At 44.6% G+C, this 21,463-nt stretch overlaps 6 protein-coding genes across 6 annotated transcripts; 2 read left to right on the forward strand and 4 right to left on the reverse strand.

Annotated features, from left to right (window-relative positions):
- Positions 1-956: 956 nt before the first annotated feature.
- Positions 957-4,673, reverse strand: EAE97_008554 (uncharacterized protein; the record flags this gene model as incomplete). Its single annotated transcript, XM_038879069.1, has 2 exons — positions 957-2,099; positions 2,154-4,673. The coding sequence occupies 2 exons, from the start codon at positions 4,671-4,673 to the stop codon at positions 957-959; spliced, it is 3,663 nt and encodes a 1,220-aa protein (XP_038730151.1).
- Positions 4,674-5,778: 1,105 nt separating this feature from the next.
- EAE97_008555 (uncharacterized protein) lies at positions 5,779-6,535 on the reverse strand (the record flags this gene model as incomplete). The annotated part of the gene is made up of 2 exons (XM_038879070.1): positions 5,779-6,225; positions 6,272-6,535. The coding sequence occupies 2 exons, from the start codon at positions 6,533-6,535 to the stop codon at positions 5,779-5,781; spliced, it is 711 nt and encodes a 236-aa protein (XP_038730152.1).
- Positions 6,536-6,879: 344 nt separating this feature from the next.
- Positions 6,880-9,109, forward strand: EAE97_008556 (uncharacterized protein; the record flags this gene model as incomplete). Its single annotated transcript, XM_038879071.1, has 2 exons — positions 6,880-8,592; positions 8,642-9,109. The coding sequence occupies 2 exons, from the start codon at positions 6,880-6,882 to the stop codon at positions 8,693-8,695; spliced, it is 1,767 nt and encodes a 588-aa protein (XP_038730153.1). The 3' UTR covers positions 8,696-9,109.
- A 212-nt stretch (positions 9,110-9,321) lies between these two features.
- On the forward strand, positions 9,322-10,548 carry EAE97_008557 (uncharacterized protein; the record flags this gene model as incomplete). Its single annotated transcript, XM_038879072.1, has 1 exon — positions 9,322-10,548. One exon carries the CDS (start codon positions 9,322-9,324, stop codon positions 10,546-10,548), a length of 1,227 nt encoding a protein of 408 aa, XP_038730154.1.
- A 756-nt stretch (positions 10,549-11,304) lies between these two features.
- Positions 11,305-13,369, reverse strand: EAE97_008558 (uncharacterized protein; the record flags this gene model as incomplete). The annotated part of the gene is made up of 5 exons (XM_038879073.1): positions 11,305-12,244; positions 12,310-12,395; positions 12,449-12,474; positions 12,524-12,906; positions 12,957-13,369. The coding sequence occupies 5 exons, from the start codon at positions 13,367-13,369 to the stop codon at positions 11,305-11,307; spliced, it is 1,848 nt and encodes a 615-aa protein (XP_038730155.1).
- A 477-nt stretch (positions 13,370-13,846) lies between these two features.
- EAE97_008559 (uncharacterized protein) lies at positions 13,847-20,018 on the reverse strand (the record flags this gene model as incomplete). The annotated part of the gene is made up of 3 exons (XM_038879074.1): positions 13,847-19,779; positions 19,834-19,914; positions 19,970-20,018. The coding sequence occupies 3 exons, from the start codon at positions 20,016-20,018 to the stop codon at positions 13,847-13,849; spliced, it is 6,063 nt and encodes a 2,020-aa protein (XP_038730156.1).
- Positions 20,019-21,463: the final 1,445 nt, after the last annotated feature.

The following is a 21,463-nucleotide window of genomic DNA, read 5'->3' on the forward strand; positions in this document are numbered from 1 at the left end:
TAAATCGAACCTCTACTTTGTGTGTAGACATAGACTTGACATCAATGGTGCATACCCTGACCTCACTTTTGTGAGAGCTCACCCGTAAAATCGAGATAATATATCTCATTATTCTAGACTTCGATCTGCTAGGATATTTTAAATTTTCCCTAGTACTCTGCTGAATAAATAGGTGAACAGTAATACAAGAACAAGACTCATGTTGTGTTTTGATATGTGGCATTTTTATTCATAGTACCTATAGTGTGATAAACTTTCTCACAAACCTACCTTGGAGTTCAATCACAAAGATCCTTCAATTTGTTGAGAATTTCTGATATGTAAGATCTTAAATGTATTTGTATAATTTCTAAGCTCTGAAGCTAAAATGAAGAAGGTGGCTCGGGTGGGTTGTAAAAAGCATATCTTGAATACTAGAACTGTTTACCTGTGACAGATTTGTTTGGGATCAACGAGTTTGTGAATTGGAATTTGTGTGGAAGTTTTGAATGTCCTTGCAGATTTATCTTGGGTTTTGATTTTGAACGAGATTGCTTATGTGTGGGTTTGGAATCAAATGTTTATGGTTCGGGATTTAAGTGATATAAGTCGGGGGTTGAAGTAGCTGTTTATTAAAGAATTTCCTAGGAATGACAAAAGACGAAACGGGTTTTACGATCAAGGGTTGAGCATCACATGTTGAGGATTTCTTTGGACACAAGTGTCGAGATTTGGAGAAGCATTCAGTAGGTTTGATGTCTACTAAGTAGGCACTGATGATCTCTTACCATTATATACTTCACTATCTTTGTCATAGAACCCCGAAATAGATTTACATTCAGAGTGCAAAGAAATACGGTACATTAATTTATCAAATTACAGAGTATACAAATGACTCAAATCGGAATATTCATCCCCAAAGAAAATAAAAACATTGGTTGCTTACTTCGAACAGTTATATTTTGAGTCCTACCTTTTTACTTGTGCTCTTCGTATCCTGGTTTCCTCCTCATTCCTTCGAAATGCTGGTATGGACTACCCCCGATGCCTTTTGCAAATGCCATGTGAGTTAAATGCACATATAAATACCTAGCCGGCTCACCATGCAAGGTAAGGAGAGCAGATTCCGGAGGGCCAAACATGAAATAGTTCTCCAGACCTTGGTGAGTCACAGCAAGTTGGAGTTGCCCATTTGTCATTCTCACCAGAGCGTTATTGAGCTGCTCTTCGTCATAATAATTTACCCTTCCCTGGTCCTCCGCTCTTGGAATCGTTTCAACCCAGTCTCTCAAAAAGCTCTCATTGGTCAAGCCTCGCGTCCATGGCTCGTTGGGATATTGGCTATGAAGAGATAGTACCACAGCTGCAGCACCACATGTACCAAACTTGCCAGAAATTACAGCTGTCGTATAGATCTTTTCCCATTCACTCCTAGCAAAATTCTTTATCCGCAATCTCTCGTAAATGGTGCCAATGTTGATACGTTCAAGCTCCTCTAGCCCAATCTTCGTGGGCTTAGGGTGAACAACTCGGAGCTCGAGACCGACGAACGATAATCCACGTTCTGCTGCTAGCCTGTTCTCTTCTTCCTTCAATAGGGCTAATGCAAAGCGCTCGTCTTCAGCTATCGTATGGTAATTTTGAGCTTCTATCGCATCACTTTCTTCGGTGTGTGTCTTTGCGTAATCTGGAAGCCACGATTGATGGCTATCTGAAAAGATAGAGACGGCCGCTGCTATAATTGCTTTATTCGCGTCATCAGTGTTGTGCAATTGCTCCATTGCTTCTCTACGGAGCGTTTCATCTTCCAGAAATTGGAAACTCTCGAGAATCTCGAGGACCCCATCGACTGTCAGTGACCCTGTAGGCTTAAAGGCACTAGATGGAGGAGAGATCTTCGGTTTTTTTGGATCGCTTTCGCCTGGTAAGACTCCACCTGGTGGTGGTCTTTTGCCCGAGGAAGGAACAGGTCCTACCAAAGGTGGAGGCTTAGGCTTAGGAGTGGGTTGGATTTTTGTATGATCTTCCGGGAGTTGAGGATAAATAACTTCCGTTGTTGTTCCAGTGACTGGTGGTTTCAGCGATGTAGTTGGCACATGATGGTAGCTACTTATAGGGACCTAATATCTGTCAGTAAAAGAGAATTACTCAAATGAAGGTTCTAGTCTACTTACAGTTGGGAATTTGGGTCCTACATTTGAAGCATGTGAAGTGCTAAGGCCACTAAACCAGCTAAGACCGTCCACCTTAGGAAGAATTTTGGGTACAGTTTGAGGTGGTGGGATCTTGACTTCGGTGGGTGCAGGTTTTGGAGGTTTAGATATTCCTGTGATCACACTTTCGTGATCGTCGTTGGTGTCATGTGGCGGCTTTTCTTCTTGTTCTACTTGCGTTTCGATTTTCGGCTCTGTGATTTTCGGTATTATTTTGAAAGGGGTTGGTGTATCTTGTTTAGGTACATAGACACCTGTATCTATATGCCAAGGTTCACCTGGTGGTCGTTCACTATATATACCAACGCCATGTATAATATCGTAATCTGGATCATAGGTTGGCTCTGCCCAAGGTTTGGGGGATTCAGGTTTCTCATTATCATCAGGCACGTAATCTGGATTATCTATGTCTGTGCCGTCTGACGGAATTTTAGGAGGGTGCACTTTACCACCTGCTCCTACATTTCCCGGCGTTGGCTTAAAGGTCACTGGAGGCTTCGGCTTCTGTGATGGTTGACTGGGTGGTGAACTTGGCACTGGCTGGAGTGCTGGATGAATTTTTGGCGGAGGCTGCGATGGTGGAGGTTTCGGAGGTTTTGGTTGTTGAGAATAAATTCGAAATGGCGTAGCCAGATCGCTGGTATTGGTATTGAAGTATGTAGCAAGTGATTCCATACCACTTTCTGCTGGGGGAATGCTGGATCCCCCACCGACGGCTACATCAAAATAAGGATTATTTCCGGCTCTCTCTTCCAATCTTTTTATCAATCTCGCTCTAGCTTCCGATACTACTTTCGGTTTTTCAGGCTTTGGAATTTTTCGTCTTGGGAGCTTCTTTATTTTTGGCTTCGGAGAGAAAAGTGGAGGTATTATCAATGGGGCTGGCTGCTGTACGGGTGACAGTCCCGGTAAAGTAGGATATGTCACCACACCTGCTTGACCACCTGGCGGTGGTGGAGGCATTCCTCCTGGTGGCGATCCTCCAGGTGGTTTAGGTGGCCCTCCAGGTGACCCTCCAGGTGGCTTAGGTGGTCCAGGGGGCTTTGGAGGCTTGGAAGGTATCTTCTTTTTGTCGGGAAGCTTTTCAGTGTCACTTCGGTTGTCCTCCTCTCTAAATCCCATGTACTTAGCAACTTTGCTTCTCCAAAAGTTTACACTCCTTTCACTCAGCTTCATGGCATCCATTAATCTAAATATATCAACCTCTTCTATGCCGTCACCCGTTTCATCAGGCCATTCTTGGATTCTGTCGTCCGGATTGGAAACATAATATTCTGCAAGCTGCACCAAGCTCAAGCAGAAATCGACCCATTGAGTGACATCCTTTACATTGAGGGAACCGCGAGCTTGTCGAAACTCAATAGTATGAGCCCGCGATGAGGTTCTCAATGATTGGAAATTCACTAGCCTGCTTGTGTGTGTCAGTGGAAACCCCATGTAGCCAGCGAGTTCCCTCTCATCCCTCAGTTGACCAACTTCATCGCGAATCTGCTGAATTGTTCTTCGTTTTTTGTACAGAGATGTGTCCGCTGGCTGATCCCAGATTTCTTGGACCGTTTCCTCATATGTGATATAATCCGCGCCCAGGAGCGTGTGCAAGCGATTACTAATGAGATTACCCCTTGCGACAGGATGACCCGGACGGCGACATCTAGGGTGTAGCCTTGAGATCTCCTCTTCGTATATCAGCAAAATGCACGCCAACTCCTTCAGTATAGGAAGATCAGGGGCCTCGACGTGCACATGTAGGGCACACTGATTTGTTATGAAGCCTTCATATAGTTCATCTCCGGTACCTTTGAGCGCTTTGACAATTTCTTCAAGCTCTGCCGTATCTCTACGATCGTCACTCTTGAGGACTCGAGATACCACTTCTATGCCATAGGAATCCCATCGTTTAGAACTTCTACCAGAGATACGTGGTATCCATTTATAGAGATTTGCGGAACCTTGGCCGACAACCGTAAAATCTGTCGAAATGATCCATTGATCGTAGGACCCTTTAATTTTATCCTTCCTTTTTCGTAGACCAGTGTGCTTGATATTACCTTTAAGCCATGCGGCCTTTTTGTTAAGTTTATTCAAAACTATTTCTTGTGGCTCGAGATTATATGGCCTTAGATTAGAAACATCCTTCTTCTCGTCCTCATTCTTGGCGTTATTTTTCCGAATGGCCCAACTATTGTAGATAAGGTTGGCAAGTCTTCCAAATAGCACGTTGACCGCTGGACTCCATGCTGGGTCGCGACGAATAGCTAATGGAACATTTTTCTCGATTCCATGGTTAGGGCCATGTCCCTCATGGTCCGTAAGATCGAGTTCTAGATCATGAAATGCCAACACGTATTCCAATTCGACACCATAGTTCAGACTATTTCGCTTAGATTTTGGTTTTTCCTCGGTTTGTAATTGCAATGGATTCGGAATGGGAAGTGTATAGATAAAAGGCGAGACAGCGCGATGAATCCAGTCGAAAATCATATTGCAGACCGTTGATCTTGTAGCTTGTCTTAGATTCTCTGCGTCACGTTGTTTGAGAAATGGAAACTGGGATATGAAGCTGACTGCTGTAAAAAAGGAAAATCATCCTTTGATAGTACGAAAACGGACTCGGACAAAGATGCACGTAATCAAGAAGGATGATAGTCCAGGTAAGAAAGAAGACAATCAAAATAAGAAAATCCTTTGTTCCAGCGAATGACACTACACAATTCAATTAAAGTGCTCTTGTTGCTCCCCTAGCTACACGGTGAGAAGACCGAGGTCAACTACCTCTGGATCCCTAATCAGCAAAAAATATTGCAAGCAAAAGTCAATCATTTCTAGGAAATTATCTGAGGATGCAGAAAGAGTTAATCATTCCGGTTCGCTCATTCAGGGGGGCTTCAACAAAACACTCGTCAAAGTTGACTTGTTCCACTCCATGTAATATTTCGCTGACAGGGGATTCCCATTACTCTACAAAAATTACAGACTACTCCTTTAAAAGAATCAATTTGTTCCTGATGAAATGATGATTATTAGGAATATTCCGAACAGTGCGACACGTGAGATAGCATGCTGGGTCGCCTGCCCCAGCACTTGACGCAAAACTATGTGATCAAAAAGGAATAAAAACGCTGTCAAGCCATGAAGGCAGGTAAACAAAAACGAAAAAGGAACTCGCTTTCCTCCATAAACAGATCCACTAGAGTCTCGAATATAATGCGTAGCTTGAAGAATAGGTTAAAAAGCTACTGCCATCCACCAGATCCTAATTCGCTTATTAGTCATATGGAATAGATGATTTTGAAGAGTAGACTATGAGAAGTAATGGATGAAACAGATGGCATTGCAATATCTAGCAGGAAGCAAATATAAATCCAACCAGTTCTAACTCCTCGTTCGAATCTGATTCCTCGTCTTCATTCTCCTCGGGTATCGCTTCCTCAATCTCAATCTTTCTGTAATCCCCTGTAGATCCTAATGATACAGATCAACCTCGGTGCACTTAAATATACGGATCAATATCAGGTCTCCAAGCCGTGGAAGTTGACGATTGCAAAGACTTCAAATTACATGTGAATTCTCCACGGGGGGTATTCAATCAGGAGAACGGCGCAGCGCTCCACGTTGAGTTATCAGGATTTTGTAGTATAGTGATTGTCTCGAAGGTGTGCCTCTCGTCAGGAATGGTAGCAGTTGGGACAATAGCTGGTTTGGATGCTTTCTCGGGTTCAGATTTGGTGGCATTAACTAACGTCTCTGTCGCCTTTTTCTTCAAATCTTTCGCTTTTTGTGCCGCTTCTTGAGTTGCTTGTCGCATAGCTAATGTAATAGTCGTTTCTGCAGCCCCAGAAGGTTTCGTATTGACAGATTTGGGTGTCGATGTGGGAGGAGCAGCAGGAGCCACAGCCGGCTTGTTATTCTCTTTTAAATTCGTTGGAGGTTTTGCTTGGATGGCTGGATTTGCCCCAGGTCCTGATACAGGTACAATCTTGATGTGTTGCTTCAATTCGCCGTATTCATTCCAATCCTCAATCTCAACGAGATCCTAAAATTGTTAGCCATGTTCTCTGTATCATTTGATCTCAACGTACACCAAGAACCAAACCTTCCTGGACTAAGCCTGGAATCTTTCTAGCACGTCCCGATTCATCTTTACCAGCTCTGCGACCCCATAGCATTCGTGCCTTTTCATCGGTCGCAATATCAAGCGCTTTGAATGGGATCCTGTTCGCTTTCAAGATGGTCTCTAGCCTCGATGTCGCAGTAACAATGTGCGATGAACCGGAAGTCAACGATGTGTACAGATAGAGAGCAGGATCGGTGGAATAAGAAGCAGAAGAAGAAGACGAAGCCATATCTGTTAACTTTGACGCCTGAAGTGTGGAATGTATAGTGCTGTGACTGATGTAGTTCGTCGACGACGGTAAAGGTGTTGAATAGGCAACTTGGTAATTTCTGGTTCTGAATTTTATAAATAAAACTCCGTGGAATGGAATTAAGTATTCATAAAAGCTTTATATATTTCGATATGGCATAAATCGGAGACGATTTGGCAGGAGTATTGAGGGACCGTGAATGTCATTTCCGCTGAGCGCATTGTTTCAGGGTCAAGCTTATCGGCACCAACCCATTGATAAGAGCTCTAAGTCCCGAGGGGAGCGAGCACCGAGCCAAGATCAATCCCTTCACACAACAAAATATGACAACTTCTAATGGTGCTCAATTAATAGCCCGCGCTCTCAAAGAACTGGGAGTGGAGGTCATATTTGGACTGGTTGGTATACCGGTAGTGCAAATCGCGGAGGAAGCAATTGCTGTAGGGATACGGTTCATTGCATTCCGAAATGAACAAGCTGCAAGCTATGCTGCCACAGCATATGGATACTTAACAGGACGGCCTGGAGTTTGCCTCGTTGTCGGTGGCCCAGGTGTGATTCATGCAATGGCAGGCATAGTCAACTCATCTGCCAATGCTTTTCCAATGCTTTTACTAGCAGGCTCGAGCGAAACTCATTTGATTACAAAAGGTGCTTTCCAAGAGCTTGATGCTATCTCTCTTTTGAGTCCGCATACGAAACTCGCAATTCGATCAGACCTCGACTCAATATCACATTCAATTACGTCAGCTTATAGAGCCTCATGGTATGGCAGGCCTGGAGCAGGTTTCGTTGACTTTCCAGCAGATATTATACAAGGAGAAGGAGAACGCACATCAACACAGATAGTGCCTGCTGCGCCACGAGCCGCAGGAGATCCGGAAAGTATCAAAAAAGTTGCACAGTTATTGAAGTCTGCAAAAGCACCCCTTGTTATTGTTGGAAAAGGTGCCGCATACGCGCAAGCCGAATCTGTAGTTCGACAATTGATCGACCAGACCAATATTCCTTTTCTACCAACTCCTATGGGAAAGGGGGTTTTGCCCGACTCTCATCCATCCAACACAGCAGCAGCTAGATCTGCAGCACTCAGAGGTGCCGATGTCGTTCTCGTTCTTGGTGCACGACTCAACTGGATACTTCATTATGGCGAAGCACCGAAATACAACGCGAATGTCAAGATAGTTCAGGTTGATATATCTGCCGAAGAAATTGGAAAGAACAACGGTGACGCCAGACTTGGAATAATTGGGGATATTAATGTGGTGGTCAAGCAACTAAGTGATTCTCTACAGGGCTGGAAATACGATACATCTTCAGTATACCTAAAGGAACTGAAAGCAAGTAGAAGCAAAAATGAAGCTACCGCTGCTAAAACTGCGAAAGTTGATAAATTACCAATGGCATACGGTCGAGCTTTTGATGTCATCAAGGAAACCATTCATAAATTATCTCCACCAAAAAGTGGTGGCGTAGTTTATGTATCTGAAGGAGCAAACACGATGGATATCTCACGTAGTGCATTTCCTGTAGAGCATCCACGATTGCGTCTTGACGCTGGAACTCATGCCACAATGGGCGTCGGTCTAGGATATGCCATTGCAGCTCATTGTGCGTATAATTTACCCTCACGAGAAGCGCGAAGCGGACCAGACTCTTCCCATAAGAAGATTATTTGTTTAGAAGGCGATTCTGCTTTCGGTTTCTCACTGGCAGAAGTTGAAACAATGGCGCGGTACAGTATGAATATTCTTATCTTTGTTATGAATAATGGTGGGGTGTATCAAGGTGATAGCGAAAGCTCAGATGAGTGGTTGAAACTGCAAAAGAACAGTGAAATGGGTTCCAAGGGAGGCTTACGTAGTACAAGTTTAGGGTGGGAAGTTGATTATCAAAAAGTTGCAGAAATGTGTGGCGGAAAAGGATTTCTAGTGCGAAGTCCTGAAGAGCTTGCAAAAGCTACTGAAGAGGGGTTTAAAGCAAGTGTACCTGTGGTCATTAATGTTATCATAGAAGCTGGAGCACAGAAGACTTTGGTAAGTATGTTCCCAATCAGTCATGGTTACTTGACTAACTTGTTGGCAGGAGTTCGCATGGCAGCAAGATTCGAAGAAGAATTCAAACAAAGCAAAGTTGTGAAGACGTTTGAGGATATTCTAATGAGACAGGGGTGGCCGGCTATGACTTTGAAGTCGCTACTTCGGCCAATCGGGAAGGTGCATGATTCGACTCAACATTCAACATTCAATAAAAGCAAAAGGCACGAGAAGTGATATCTCTGAATTTCTACTACTTCCACAAAGTTCCATTTTGTTCTATTGCTAGATTTCTATACAGGAGGCAAATCCATGTCCATGGGTGAACAATGTTTTTGACTTACATCTTCTGAAGGGGCCAGCCATCTGCAAAGCTGCAAGTTGGCTTGAACATTGAAACATGCAATGGAATATTGGTACATACTCACCTTTATGTAGGGAATTTAGTTTCATTATTGTTCTCCGCCTTTTCTTCTGCTTTGTATTGACGTCAGGGCTCTTAGAATGTATATTGGCGTTAGATATTTGTATAATGATTAGACCGTTCATAAATGTATCTTTAGTTACAATCTGATACCTTTACCACTTATTGTTTCTTGCTTCCCATATCGCACATCGAGATACCAGGTCGGTCGGCTCTATGAATCTCAGTACATAATACCCTCATCAACCCACCCAATGTGCTGGCCCGCTCTTTACTCCATTCGCAAAAAGAAAACCAAAGGCAAAATGTTTGACGGAGCCAAGTCTCCCAAAGATAAATACCAATCCGAACGTACTATCCGCGTTGACGCCATGCCTCCTCCTTATCGATCTACATACGTTGTCGAACCAACTCTTGTACCTGTTAATTCCTACCGCGAAAGCATGTACTATGCTCAAGAAAGAGAACGCGAGCGAGAGCGAGAACGCGAGAGAGTACTAGACTTTGAGCGGGAGAGAGAAAGAGATAGGGAAAGAGGTCGAAGACCGAGTTGTTCAGATCTCTTTCATAATATCGATGTGATACAACGTCTAGGCGAAAGATTCAAGGGGTTAAATACGACCTTTTCACCACCGGCGCCCTCGGTCGCCCATTCGAACTCAAGCGCAGCCTGTCATACTTCTTCAAGTGCTGGTAATAGTAACACACATGCTCGAACCCAACCCCAAATCCAAACTCAAACAAACGAGAGTTTTGCGAACACGGCGATATTGGCGGCGAGGATTAAAGAGCTAGAAAAGGAGAAAGAGTTAGCGAGGGAAAAAGAAATCGAAAAGCTGAGCGGTGGATTGAATAGTGTTCGGGGAGATATTAAGGGGCTGCAGATGAAATCTGAGAGAGAAGAAGGGAGAAGAGAAGGTAGAATAGAGGGGATGGGTATCAATATTTTGGGTACTGGGAATTTACCTCCATTTGGCGAGACCTGGATCAACACGAATGGAGAAATCAACCATTTCTCGCCATCTCGCGGCCAAGATCTAGAAGTCGAGACATCGAGACGAAGAAATGAGACGGAACAACAGAATACACGGGGTAAAGTGGATGAGGAAGCTATTTTTCGCAGGATAGATGATAAGTTTGCGGAGGGAAGGATTGATCGGTTGTCGGATGCGGAGAGAGAGTTTGGAGAGCGACAGCGGGAGATGGTTGCGGTGATGGGGAGAGGAAGGGATAATGAGAGTGCGGTTAGGATGAATAGGTTTGAGGATAGAGTTGAGGGGCGGGTGGAAAGAGTTGAGGATCGGGTTGAGAGGATTGTGGAGAGGGAGATGGGGAGGGGAAGAGTATTTGGCGAGGGCATTAGAGATAGAGATAGGGAAAGAGATAGGGAAAGAAGAGATAGAAGTGAGGTTGGGAGAGAAAGATATGCAAGACCTAGAATTATGAGAGAAAGGGAGAGGGAGAGAGATTGGGAGTATGGATATGAGAATAGAGCGGTACCTGGGGGGCCGAGATATCGGGGGTATATTTAGATGGGTTGACTGGATGCTATTTGTTACAGATACTTTTATTAGAGGTGATGGGCGGTGGGTGTTTGGACTTATTAGAATATTGCATTGAATCTCAATTTATTTGGTTATGATTAAAAGTGTAGAGACCTTGAGTCTAAGCGTTCTAGTGAATCGATCGCACTTTTTGTTTTTCTTAATAGCACGTCTGATCTTCTGTAGGGATGTAATCTGAATGCTCGAATTCCGAAACCCTACATGTCAGATAGTAAAAGCTATGATATTCTTACAATGTTGTCATTGATCTCACATTTCTTGATCTCAGCACAAAGCATTGCTGTTCGTCCAGAATGTACTGAACAGATCATTCCAGTATGTTGGAACATCTCAACATTGCTCAGATAATCGCATTTGGATATTTGCTCGCTACTCATTATCTCCCTTAGATCTTTACTAGACTTCGCACTTCACACTCAAATCATTTCCACTTTTGCGACAAATCCCAGTCAGACAGTTCATGAGAGCAAAGGTCTGAAGATATTCCCATTCAAATTCCCACGCAACATAGTGACCCATCTTCCAAGTTGCTCAATATAAATTACGGGAATTAACCGCAGTGACCCAAGGTTCACAAAACTGCTCCTCCAACCAAGTGGGCAAATCATCTATCTCACATGAAAATGAAGAATATCGCCTTAGCAGAACCAAACCACTCTTAAATCACGCACGTCGAAATTCCCGCTCGTCCAAATCCCCGCCCTTTTATGGTACTCCCATGAACTAGGTATCAAAATTCCAAGCGCATGGTATCTGTCTTTCAGGATTCTCGACCATATCCCAAAATTCCTTAACGGAGCCCTCATGTATACACTGAGGCTCAATAGTAAACCAGAACTGCCAGTCGCTTCTCTTTGGTCCATATGTAAAACTCAACAAACTCAAGACATGGTCGTTCTCTATACGAGGGAAGCTTTTACTTGTAGGTTGGACGGAACCACAAATTTGGTCGCTACCCAGTATCTCCTTTTCCCATTGACCGTATTCAACTAAATCGATCCCCTCCAACATTAGCTGATCGAGCCACGTCTTAATCGAATTTTGAAGATTTTTTTCAAGGCGATCAAACCTTGCACATGTTCTATGTCCAGGGCGGTTCGCAACACGTGAAGTCGCGCCCTTGAATAACTGGCGAAGAAAACTATGACTGTAGTCTTTAAATGTATCTTTTAAGTGGTAAAACTTCGAGCCAGCAAGGAAAAGACCATGTACCATGTTTAGATGATCCTTCAAATAATCTTCATGTGGTGCCATATAACTCCTTTTTTTCCGAACAACCCGATGATTTGCTACTATGAAACCTAAGCAGTGTATGATTCTTTCCAATAGCATGAAGAAGCGCGCTTTCTTTAAGTTCTGGACGCAAGTTTCCATATCCATATTGCCAAGAGTCAACCATACGAGTTCTTTCATGTGCATTAATTTGCATTCGGAGATTCTTAACACTAAAAGTGACCGTTCCTGTTGACTTCTTTCATGAATGGGGTTCTCGGTAGATCGAAGTATCCAATCAAATTCTTCAGGGGTGATCCAGGAGCAGTAATCTAGGAGGTCGCGTAAATCACTGATGATATCGTGATCGGTCTTGGAAACCAAGTATTGCAATATTGCAAATTCATCTTCATAATAACCGAACACTGCGAATGACGTTTCCCATGCTGTCCTAAACAGAATCGTAAATGCCTGTAATTGTGATACAATTTTGAACTAGTGAAGTATTATACTTACACACCAGTAAACTTCATTACATTTACATCTGTACCTTGATCTATTAAGAACTGGCATGCATTATACCTTTTTGCAAGAGCCGCTCTCTTTGTATTTCAGTTAAAACAGTTCAAATAAAACTGGGGAGAAAATTTCCTACATGGAGAAGGGTTCCTCCAAATTGATCTACATCAAACAGGTTTGCCTGCCGTGTTTGAAATAGTTGCTTGCATACCAGTCACATCTCCATCACAGGCCATTTCCATTATAGGCGCATAATATTCAACAACATTGTATGTTCTCAATGTGAAAGTCCATCCAGATACTGATTGTTGATAGGCACATAGCTCCCATACACTCGAGAAGAAAGGAAGTCGCAGCTTTGCATTGAGGATCTTCTGACGCTTTGATAGTGGTTTGATAGACCTGGAACATGAAGTAGTGTTCCCACTTGATGTACTCGAAGAAGTCGTTGTATTGAGAGATGTCTGTTGATGGGTAGTGACGATAGATGCAGCTGAATTAAAGCTATTCAAAGTGTTTCGTATTTCCACCATCTCTGAAAATTGTTGCGTGGCTAATCTCACTTGTTCATCGTGTCTCGATTTGCTTAAGCTCCTGGCATCAAGTCAGAATCTTCCAAGTCTAGAAGTAGAAATCATCAATACGCGATATAGTTCTGATGCGCCAGCATCATCAATGAATTTGCTCTCCCAAGTCTCTTTTCCATTTTCTCAAGCAATTCCTTTTTCATTACCATTTTGACTCCTCCCCATTTCTTTCTCCGTCGCATTTCATCTTCTAGCTCCCTAACGGCATTGTTCAATATATCCACACCTTTTTGGCATAGTCGAAGCGGTCTAGCGGCCGCAGGCGATATCGTTTGGCTACCAAGGCTGTCCTCGATTTCTGTGAGTAGCACATGCGTTATGTCCAATTCATCGAGGATATATAAGATCTCTTCTGGAGCGTCTTTAACGGCATGCCAAAATGATTTGAGTTTCAAGATGCCATCACCGAGTTGGACAGCTAAGGATATGATGCCAACTGCACTACCAGCGATGCCGAGTGCTTCCGCCATAATTATGCCAAAGCTCCCCAAGACCCTCGCATTAAGGTAATTGCTAAATTTGATAATATTCGCGAAATTATAGGAATGAAAAGAAACATAATGTCATGTAATGATGGAGAAACGAAACAGTGAAAAGAATAGATTAAGCAAGATAAGGGGGCTCAGAGCCTCGTCATGCATAGCTGACCCCAATGGGAAGGAGCATCTTCTGAAATGAGCCTAACACCAAATAAGAAGCGTCGCAATGCGCTTTATTGTGGCTGTACATCCCAGTGTAAAGTAAAGTATCTCATTGGAATAAAAAAAAGTTGACCGGTCAAATTCTTCTATTCAACGGATTGTCCCGGGAGTATAAATCTGAGGTCTATATATATCATTGGACACACAGTCTTGTGTAACATTAAAATATGGAACAAGGTATTGCATCAACAATTATACAATCCATCCAACCCTACAAGCACATGAACCATCCAAACTCTCTCCCTTTCACTTCTCATGATAATCCAACTTCTTCAAAAAATCCCAAGTTTTCTTCAATTTTCCCCCAACATCCACTCCATCTTCTCTTCCCCTCCCTCTTCTATCTCTCCCCCTGCCATTTCTTTCTCTTCCACTCCTCTCACCCCTTCCACCCTGTTTTCCTCCTCTCGATCTTTCCTTTCCTTTTCCACTTTCTTTTCTATTTCCACCTCTACTCTTATCACCCTCTCCCCGTCGTTTTCCCTCTTTCTTTTCCTGGACCGGAGATGGAGACGGAGGTGCTAAGCTTTCAGCATCACTCTCCATCTCTCCATCTTCATTCGCACCTGGATGATCCTCCTCTTCTCCTTCTTCCCCATCACTTTCTTCACCATCAGAACCAGAATCGGGCTCTGGATCTTCTTCCGGTCCAGAATCATCATCGCTACCATTCTCTCTATCACTATCGTGCTCTTCTCTCATTTGTTCGTGCTCATTTTCTTGCTCAAAGGGTGACTGTCTTGACGGGCTCGGACTCATTTCATCATCAGGCTCGAGATTTACTGATTCTGCCGGACTCATAGGTATAGGAGGTCGTTCCTTCTTGCGTGGTTTCTCCACACGAGGTTTCTCGACATGATGATTCTTCTCCTTTGATTTTTTGTCTCCGCGAACGTCTCTTTGGCTCTCTTCTACTCCCTTATGTGGCCGAGATTTTTGGGTCTCAGGCTTTTGTCTTCGAGATTGTTCTGGTATGTTAGCTGACGGCTGAGGTTGGTGTGGTGCACGAGGCGCCGGTTGTTTCTGATGTTGTTGATATTGTTGCTCGGGACCTCCATAAGGATTGTTGTACATATCATCCGGTCTATTATATTGATTATGTCCCGGAGCTTGTGGTGGCATATGAGGGTTATGTGGTATATCACCTGGCCTTTGATATGGATTATGCATTTGCATATGCACTGTAGGTGCTGGTCTAGGAATCTGAGGTTGCCTATTTTGATATCGATATTGATCCGGGGGCGTTTGCATTTGCATCTGATTTTGTCCGATGTAGGGATTTGACGCAGCATAGTTTGGGTTTGGTGCGCCATAATTTGGATTCGGTGCACCGTAATTGAATTCTGCTACTCCTCTAGCATCCATATAGGCTTGGGGTGGGGCTGCTATAGGTCCAGGGGCAGGAGCAGGCGGAGGAGGAGGAACTTGCATATTTCCCGTCCCCGCTCTAGGATCCATCCTAGTCGGACCTTGAGACCCCGGACCCCCAAAGTTCGATTGCATATCATCTTCTCTCGCAACCAAATCATCATCATAAGTTCCAAATCCACTATCAAGATCGCTGTCATCATCACTATCACTTTCGTCATCCATACCTCTTTGACGATTATATCCATGTTCATCATCACTTCCTGATTCGTCATCTGAATCTGAGTCTGATTCTGATTCCGAGTCCATGTCTGATCCAGATTCTGAATCACTTTCTGAATAGGATTGTCTGTGGCTTCTAGACGGTAGAGCCTTTTTTCTTGGATCCTGATGTCTTCGACTTGGATTTACGGATTTTGAATGTTTACCTCTCGGATCTTGACCTCCTCGCTTGCCATTCCCTTCCCTTGCACCTCTTCCATCCTTTCCAGAACTCACTCCAGCCCCATCTACACCTCTGGCAGAATTTAACGGCGGCGGAAAACTGGGTGGCCTCATTTCACTCCTAGCCGGTACTACAGGAGGTGGCGTACCCCTCATTTGTTGCTGATGTGGAGAAGGCTGACGCATAGCTTGCTCGTGGAATTGATTACCTCTTGTATCATATCTCTGAGCACCTGGGTAAGTAGGAAGCGGAGCTTGTGGAACTTGTGGCGCATAATTCATTCCGGATCGTAATTGCGGTTGAGCTTGAGCTTGAGCTTGGGATTGCGAAGAACCGAAATTCGCTTGTGGACCCTGTGATTGATAAGGGGGGAAATGTGTTTGTTGTTGTGGAGGAGCCCAAGAACTTTGAATCTGAGGCATGGGAGGATGTTGAAAAGGAGAAGGTGTTCTAGCACTTCCCATCGCTGAGAACGGCGAAAAAGCATTGTGAGGAGCAGTAGCCACACCAGGCGTCAAACTTGGTGGAAGAAAAAGTTCAGATTTCCCACGCGTGGTCGGCATGGGAGGGACTTCTAATTCTACAGGATCACGTTCGCACGCAAGTTCGAAGCGAGTAGAGCGAGGTCGTGAGAGTTGTTGAGGTGTTGAGGGTACGGGAGCATAGGGTGGTGGATTCGGCGGCTCACTATTGTCTGTTGCTAGTTCTGCTGCATCTTCGGGGATGGAGGGAAAGGCTGTTGCTGTGGATTTGGCGGAATGAGCGGCTGGGTATGCACTATCTAGCTCTTGAGGTGGCATATCACTTGGATTGGTTAGGTAACTATTTTGGGGTGCGTAATTGTGTTGACCCATGTAAGAGCGATCGTCATTGGGAAGATAGCTGTAAGAATCTTGTGGAGTTTCCATGTACTGGTTATTCGCAGAATAAGAATTCTCGTTTGCAGGGTAATTACTGTTTGGTGGATTTTGAGAATGATCATCAGCAGGCTCGCGAACAGAATCTTGATGATCAAGCTCAGAAGCTACTGCTGTAGATGAGCGCCTCGAACCTGCATCAGAAGAATCATCAGGTTCTATTTCATCCTCACTTCCCTGGTCAGATCCTGCATCAGAGTTTGAGCTAGCATCATCATCAGGTTCTTCTTGATCAGAACCATTTTCATCTTCGCTTTCGCCATCAGGATCATCGCCACTATTTTCCTCATCTGAACCAACCGCAGTGCTTTCATCATCCTGACCGTCTTCATGTCCATCTTGAAATGGGTCCTTTGTCGATGAAGGACTACCAGGCTCTGCACCGCTGGTGACTGATTTTGCATCTTCATCTTCTGGACCTTGATCTGGTTCGGATTTTTGTTTTCCATTATCTTTCTGATCTTCCATTTGAATCCATTCTTCTTGTCCAACACCATTCCACCAGTCTACAACACTTTTCCACCAAGCAGCAAAGCCATTCTCACAACACCCGCACCCATCATCATCACCCATACATGGCTCTTCATTATTAGCTCCACTTGAAGGTGGTTGTCTACCATTGGCAGGCCCTCTAGATTTTCCTTTTGGGCCTCTTCTTCTGACACCTCTACCACCGGGTCTAGACCTAGCTCCAGGACCAGAACTTCTGGGAGAGCCCGGCCCTGGAGAAAATCCGCCAGATTGAAGCCTTCCGCGAGGTGGAGGACTTAGCGATCGCGATCTTCCGGACATTGCAGGACTTGGGGGTCCACTGACCATTGGCGAGCGATATGAAGAGCCTCCCATTGGAGATCGTTCTTGAGGCGAACCGACATAAGATCCACTTGCCATAGAATCTCTCCGTGATCCTATCGGAGATCCCATTTGGGAACCCATTGGAGACCCCATTGGAGACCCCATTGGAGACTCTATTGGGGAGCCCGGGCGGCTACCTGGAGATTGAAGAGGTGATTCCACAGGGGATCCTCCAGGAGACTCTGGTAAGCCGCCTGGTGACTCAATAGGAGAACTTCCAGGTGATCCTCCGGGTGACATCCCTGGTGACTCACCTGCTATCGAACCTCCCGGTGACAGACTACCAGGAGATCCACGAGGTGAGCCACCACCAGACATCGGCGACGATGGACCCGGAGGTCTACCACCAGGAGGTCCTCTCGACATTGGCGATGAGCCACCTACAGGAGAACGACCACCCATAGGAGAGCGACCACCCATAGGAGAACGACCTCCACCCGGTGATCTACCCCCAGAGTATCCACCACCTGGAGGTCCTCTTGACATTGGCGACGAACCACCCATGGGTGATCGACCGCCACCTGGAGATCTATAACCAGAAGCATTTGATGGTGGCAAATGTCTTCTAGGAGAACTATCCCTACCAGACGGTCCCCTACCACCCGATGGCGGTGGCCCTCTCCCAGGGGGTCCTCTACCGCCTGATGATGGCAGCCCTCTGCCAGGAGGAGGTCCTCTACCATGAGAAGACGGCAGTGGCTGAGATCTGAATGGTGCACCACCTGAACCACCTCCCGGCGGTCTCGAATGGCCACCGGAAGGTGCAGGACGTCGTGGAGAGATGGAACGGCGATTATTTGATTTAGGATCAGATCGATCAGGAGTACCATATCCTGGGGGTCGCATTCGTCGACTATCATCTAAATTAGATTGAGGATGATCACGCCCATTTGAGCGAGATTGTGGTGGATAATTTGACATGGATCTGCGATCAGGTGCTTTTCCAGGTGGTCTACCGCCAGTGGCAGGATTCATTCTTCCATCACGTCCAGGTAATCCATTAGGTCGAGATCTGCCTGGTAAACTCGTCTCGGTGGACATTGAGCGGGGATCATGTCCTGCTCTGTCTAGTGGGCGTCCTCTGTCATCAATACCTGGCATGGAACGCCCATTGCTTAAATCTCCAGGACGACCGCGAATTTCATCAGGAGGAATACCACGTCTAGAAGTTCCATCGGTTGGATCGTCTCTTCGACCTATTGGAAGTGGAAAGTTTCTTGCATCATATGGCGCATCTCTTCCTTTCTGGCCGCGTCTTCCATGAAACGAGTCATTTTCTTCCCAATCTGAACCGTAAGCTTGTCCTCTATCGTTAAGTGCTCTATCAGGAGATTGAGGACGAGATCGAGAGTTTCCAGGTCGGTCAGCGTCTTTTCGTAGGTTATCATTTCTTCTAAGGGCGTCTTCTTTGCGTGATGATGTATTCTCCCGTGGGACTCCTGTATTGTTTCTATCCCGTTGCTTACCTCTATCCGAAGAATCACCCATCGGAATTGGAACCGGGACACCAGTACTGGAGGCTTTTGTGATATCGTCGCCATCCTTGCGATGATTCATATTTCGCTTAGTAGGTGAATGTGGTAACAAATTCATCCCCGGTCTATCTGTCCGTTCATCTCCTCCATCTCGTTCTGTATCTGCACGTGAGGATCCCATTGGCATTTCTCCTTCTTCTCTTCGTTTTGCAGGGTTGTCTCTCTCGTGGCGATCCTTGGTACCACGAAGTTGGTCCACTGTTAGAGGACCGCCTCTTCGTGGATGATCCTTAGCATCTTGTAACCGTCTGTTTTCTGCTTCCCTTGCTCTCGTTGGTAAATCTAGATCCTCCTCTAGTTCATCGGAACCATGAGACGACCCCTTTGGCTGTTGCCGTTTTGTATTTTCCGGCACATCAAGGTTACGTAAATTGGATCTTCTACTTGTAGCTTCCGAGCCATTGGGTACAGAACTAGAACCAAGTGCAGTCGAGGGTGCATAGCGTGTGTTGGATGCTGTTGGTGCCTTTGAGTGTGGTTTACTAGGCTCTCTATGTCCATGCGGTGGTTTTCGTGAGCTCTCATCTTCACCCCTACCTTTCCTTCTCCCGTGCTTATTACTTCTTCCATCTTTATCTTGCGGTGAGTCAAACAAGGAATCTTTGAAATTATCCATCAAATCTTGTATAGATTCTGGCTGTAGTTTCCCAATATCATTAACCTCCGAATTAGTATCCACGTTGAACATCTGTATATAATTAACCAACATGGGCGCATCGAATCGAGTATCCCTTGAAACATCGACTTGGAGGGGTTTAAATTTTACTCCCCTTATCGATGGAGGTTGGGTTGAGCTGGCATGAAGAAGCCCACATTCTGACAAGTCCAAGTCTTTTCTCAAGGGCGTCACTGAGAGGCATGTACAATGAGTTCCAATATCGTCCGGAGTTTCCTGGGCTTCCCTTATGATAAGAAAATTTTGATTCGATGATCCATCTTCATCTTCAAATGCTGTGCTGAATACTCGACCTTTTGTGAAGAATTTCTTGCTGTGAGTTCGATATTTATCCCCTCCGTTCTTTTTGTCTATATTTCTCGTTTGTTGATCTGCCATCCGTCCTATGTTCAATAATTTAGCTTGATTGTTTTTGCTTTCAAGTCGAGGAACCATACCATGACGATCACGACTTGGATTACCAACACCTGCAGGCAGCGATATATCACTCCTGGTCTTAGCTTGATCTGGAACCTCTCCTATAATTTTATCAGATATATTAATTGACAAGTTGAAATCTCAAGGCAACCATACTTCTGTTTTCAGCGGGTAATGGCCTTCCCCGTCCCCTAGATCGATCCATGATGAAGATCCTTGGAATGATATAAATAGCAAATGTACAAGAAAATCACTTATAAAGTACGGGAAGAAAAAGAAACAGAAATCTAACCTCACAGTTCATACTTACTCAACGTCGAGGAAACACAACACGAAAAACATTGGATAGAATGGGATACTCACTTACATGATTTCCTCCAAAGCGGAGACGTATGGAAAATTAAAATTACATGCCAACAAGAAGTTTGACCGCATCGCCTCAATATCAAGGTCGCGTTGAGGTCAAATCGAGGTCGGCTCTTGCGGCTCTAGCATTGGCGCGCGGTAAAGTTTTTTTTTCCGAGTTGGTGAAGCTCGCGATGACATGTTTGTTTATACTCATGAATGACTCTCAATTGAAGATTCAATGAATTGAGACATCGTCTTTAACATAGAACGAATGATATTTTTTCCAAAAATGACATTGAATTTCTTCGTCGCGTTCCCTCACGATCCGCGAATGACACTCGGTGCGGGCCGTACAGACGGCCACTTAGCCACGAGGAAACTGGGTCTGGACCATTTTCGCAGTCTATGGTAATTTCAGAATATTCCATTGCGTGAACTCAACCATTCTTTCGTGATAAAGTGGGTTGCGCAGTTGAAATTGTAGATGTTTCTATTATATGTTGTGTGTTTGTGTTATGAAGGACAAAAATTCTCGGTACGAGGTTTTCCCGCGCTCACAGCATAGCATTACTTAGGTACTCGCCTTGCTTGGATATCTGGAACCATCCACCAACTACTATCCAATTTATACATATAGATTGATTTGAGGCTCAGCGAAATAGCAAATGGAATCAAAAGATCAAATGACAGATCTCAAATTCAAAAATGTTTCGGGTTGAAAAATCCGTATGAAGTGCTATGACCTCCACACTCCCAATAATTTCCTCCCCTCCCTCCCAGAATCGAGAAGGTATGAATCAAGAATACTATATTATCCGGCGTACGATCTACCTATTTGCATGCATTACACTCTTCATCCTGTCTGAGAAATACTCGAATGTCTTATGAGGTATCCACTAGGCAGTCACCTACCTATCTACCTACCTAACTTTTTTCTTTTTCTCTCTTGACGAGGAATCTCGAGGAATTACACATACTGGGTAGTCAGTTTATGAAAAATGGTATATCCACCTATCCATCTACCTATCTATCTATCTACCATTTCTCCCCACACATCGCACATCACACTCACATCCCACAAACCCTCCAATATTTTCCCCAAGAATTTCACCAAGATTCAACTACAACTGCACATTCTCATATTCAAATTCCAATTTCAATCTTGATCTTGATCTAACTCTTACAGTGAATCACTGAGTTCCCCTTTTCTGAGATAACTGAAATCGACATATTACATATTACATATACAAAAACTAAAAATACCTCCTCCTCCCTCTTCGCCCCTCTTCCCGAACTTCAGAA

The sequence above is a fragment of the Botrytis byssoidea genome, assembly GCF_014898295.1.
Source record: "Botrytis byssoidea strain MUCL 94 chromosome Unknown BBYS_018, whole genome shotgun sequence".
NCBI lineage: Eukaryota > Fungi > Ascomycota > Leotiomycetes > Helotiales > Sclerotiniaceae > Botrytis > Botrytis byssoidea.